Source organism: Saccostrea cucullata, unplaced genomic scaffold, assembly GCF_032062105.1.
Source record: "Saccostrea cucullata isolate Sc308-1 unplaced genomic scaffold, CSIRO_AGI_Scuc_v1 ctg5696, whole genome shotgun sequence".
NCBI classification, from domain to species: Eukaryota; Metazoa; Mollusca; class Bivalvia; order Ostreida; family Ostreidae; genus Saccostrea; species Saccostrea cuccullata.
The window spans coordinates 48,877-52,133 of record NW_026940808.1 but is presented as its reverse complement, the minus strand read 5'-3'; the positions used below and the strand labels follow the sequence as shown (position 1 = coordinate 52,133).

Genomic DNA, 3,257 nt, shown 5'->3' with positions numbered 1-3,257 from the left:
GCCCTGGTGGAGGCCAAGGGAGCTCTTGGGTTTTCGTGTATTTTAAGAGTAAAACAAGGCACCATTATCGTGGTATTAGTTATTTTTAACCAATGTATGACTTAACTAATACTGTTCATACCATACTTTAAATGAAGGGGTTCATGGGGGCTTTGCCCCCTGAAGCTCTTGGTTTTTTCTGTATGTTAAAGAGTAAAACCAGACACAATTGTTAGGAAATACGGGTTAGATATGTACCAAAGTATGAAATTATTCACATACATGTATTATTAATATACAAGTCCTATCATACCTTGAATGAAAAGGGATACTCTTGTATCAAGTCTGGTAATCTGACTTTAAATACTATTTGGTTCTAAAATGGCGAGCGAAGCTTTTTAAGACTTTTGAGATTAAATTTCATTTATAATTTCATCTAAATCCTCATCATTCTCTTCTTTGGTTTCAACACTTGAAACTGCTTTTTGTGTATGTCTACAAAATAGTCTTTGGACTTGTTGGGAAGTAAGCCATTCCTCTGGCAAAAAGAGGCGATTTCCATTTCCATCTCTTGCCGATCTCAACTTCTTCGAAGCTTCTGTGGGGGTGTATTTACGGCCTGTTCTTTCACCCTCATCATATAGCTGAGCAACAAAGTCTTTTACTTTCTTCGAAAATCTTTTACTGACCCGTTTCCCTTTTAAAGCCCACCCTTTCACTAAACTATTCTGAGTATCCTGTATTTCACAAACAGAAGGGTGCTTGGTTACGTTCTTTTTGATGGTGACACATTTAGTTGACCAGATCATTTTGACATGATCTTTTGATTTTGTGATTCCCAAGGTCTTGGTGTAGGTTATAGTCTTTAAGGGAATTAAAGGTAATACCACATTCACCACAGGTATAATCATCCACTTCATCAACTGCCTCCTCCTACATAAAATATAAAATGATTTATGAAATACATATCTTAGTACTCCCTTACAAATAAGTGTCCAAATTATGGCAATTTTACAGTTCACCAAGTTTCCTCATATTTATATTATCTAAACAAAAAGACCATAGGCCATATCACTTAACTGAGCACATCAGCTAGGACAAACGCACAAATCAATTCAGTATTGAGAAGTTTACTGGGGACGATAACGATGACAGACAACGGAAACAATGACAGACAACTGAGAAATTTTGATCAGAAAAGCTCAGCAAGCAACTTTTATTCGCATGCAAGAAATGTTTGAGAAGTTCAGGAGCCTGATCATTGTGAATATTTCTCGCTGCAAACTGGTTCTTAAAGTCTATGTGTCTATTAACAACAGACCAAAATAGGCTTCAACACAAAAATTAAATAAATAATCTGGAACTAATTTAACTCTGCGAGTAAATTGAGAAATAAAGTTGTCACTAATAGAAGTTGGTTTACAGTATATATTTCAATTTTTTCTTGAAGTAGAAAATCAAATATCTATCTAGGTAGAATTGACAGTTATATTATTAAATCTTGTACGAGCAGAGACGATAAGCATTTAAAATTCATTTTACCTATAAAATGACACAATTTCATCTTACCTCCTGCTTTTGAAGTGTGTCTTTATATTTTCTTTTTCTTGGGCAGGAATCACATCTTCTTTTTGTCCCCTTTGGATGCTCCAAAATCTATAATTTGAAGACTTGAATGATACATATACTGTAATTGAAACAATATTTTCAATTTTACAGATACATACAAACTATAATTTGATTTCTACAAATTCGTTATCATATATCCACTGGTTTGATATTGTTTTCATCTTATTAAAAGTATGTACATTTTATTTAACCATTGCAATCAAAAAACTAAATGGTTGCTTACATGTATGTACACTGTGTTTTGGGGCCCTTAAAAAAACAAATGGGATTGATGACACTATTTTTTCTTCACATAATTAATACAAATCATCATAATTTTAACTTACCACTAGATTTGTGTCTCCTTGTTGCGAGTTGGCAGTTCCATGAATAGTTTTATATGGAATGAACTTTCCCTCACCAATGTTATATCCTAGCCACATTCTTATCCCAGTTTCCTCAAATTGGAAGTTGTTATACAAGTTGATTTCAGGAATAGAACATTTATTCATATTCTGACAATCAAAATCGATTTCAGCTGTATACACATGTGTGTCTTGAATTCCACCAAAACTCTCAAGTGCTACTTTTAACTCTTCGGCTGTTGTTATATCATGTCCTTCATTGCCATATCGTTTAACATGGATTTTCATAGGAGCTGTTCGTCTGTCACAAATGTCCTTCCCACTTTGGGCTTCACTAAAATCATTACGACATATGATTCGATACGCAAGAGCATGTTCTACGTATGAACAATTTCTTAAACGAGGTAAATTATTGACAAGCAAGTTGATGAAACAAGAATATCAACAGTCTCGTTTAAAGTCATCATTTCGTAAATTCTATGGTCGATACAATGACCTTGTCAGCAAATACAATTTATCATTGAATGAAATGCTGACTGACGTTTTTCATACCAATTGTTAGTCCATTATTTATACACTGAATTGACCACGGATTTTTCCCGTTATTTCCTGATTATGACAACGAGCACACGGCGGGTGTGACCGGTCGGCAGGGGATGCTCACTCCTCCATGGCACCTGATCCCACGTCTGATGTTTCGGAGGTCCGTGTTTGCTCTGCTCTTATTTTGTATATTTGTTTAATGGACGTTGAGATTGAAAACTTCGTTATTTCCATATCCTTCCATGTGTATCCCTGTTCTCTCTGATATTCCATGTATGGAGGCAATCAAGGGACTACAGTGATAACAGGCAGCATTGTCACTTCTGAGATATACACGTGTTATTTTGCTGTTCTGTGTTTTGATGCATTGTAGTAGGTTCTCTAGTATGGAAGCAACAGCAAACCATCCTTGGGGTATACTATTGAATAGATGCACGTAGCAGTCAGTAGTTATCTGAGATTTTTCATTGTGTGATAAAACAACACTGACATGCCAGTTGATGCCCTTCTTTCCGTAAAAATCAGTTTGTTTTTCTTTATCGATCCAAGGTAGAAATTTCATGGCCCAATCCATTACTATCAATGCTTATTATTTTTTGCATATATAGTGAATGGAAATCTATGCTATTCAATACACAGAAAGGGGGTCAAATGCTTCTTTTAAGCTAAAACTCATATCAAAGTGAGCTTCAAACAATATGTATTTGGGAAATGAAATATAGTTGATTTTGCTTTGAAAACATCTCAGGTGGATTGAAAATG

At 34.9% G+C, this 3,257-nt stretch overlaps 1 protein-coding gene across 1 annotated transcript; it reads right to left on the bottom strand.

The window, feature by feature from the left end:
• Positions 1–401: 401 nt before the first annotated feature.
• Positions 402–2,301, bottom strand: LOC134256359 (uncharacterized). Its single transcript, XM_062739006.1, has 3 exons — positions 1,935–2,301; positions 1,549–1,635; positions 402–912 (listed from the first exon to the last, which is right to left on the bottom strand). The coding sequence occupies exons 1-3, from the start codon at positions 2,238–2,240 to the stop codon at positions 772–774; spliced, it is 534 nt and encodes a 177-aa protein (XP_062594990.1). The 5' UTR covers positions 2,241–2,301; the 3' UTR covers positions 402–771.
• Positions 2,302–3,257: the final 956 nt, after the last annotated feature.

Coding starts and splice junctions, on each gene's coding strand:
- LOC134256359 (XM_062739006.1), bottom strand. CDS start 2,240: ATGAAAATCCATGTTAAACGATATGGCAATGAAGGACATGATATAACA. Junction 1,636..1,934: donor AAGGAGACACAAATCTAGTG/GTAAGTTAAAAT, acceptor TTCAAATTATAG/ATTTTGGAGCATCCAAAGGG. Junction 913..1,548: donor ACACACTTCAAAAGCAGGAG/GTAAGATGAAAT, acceptor TATTTTATGTAG/GAGGAGGCAGTTGATGAAGT.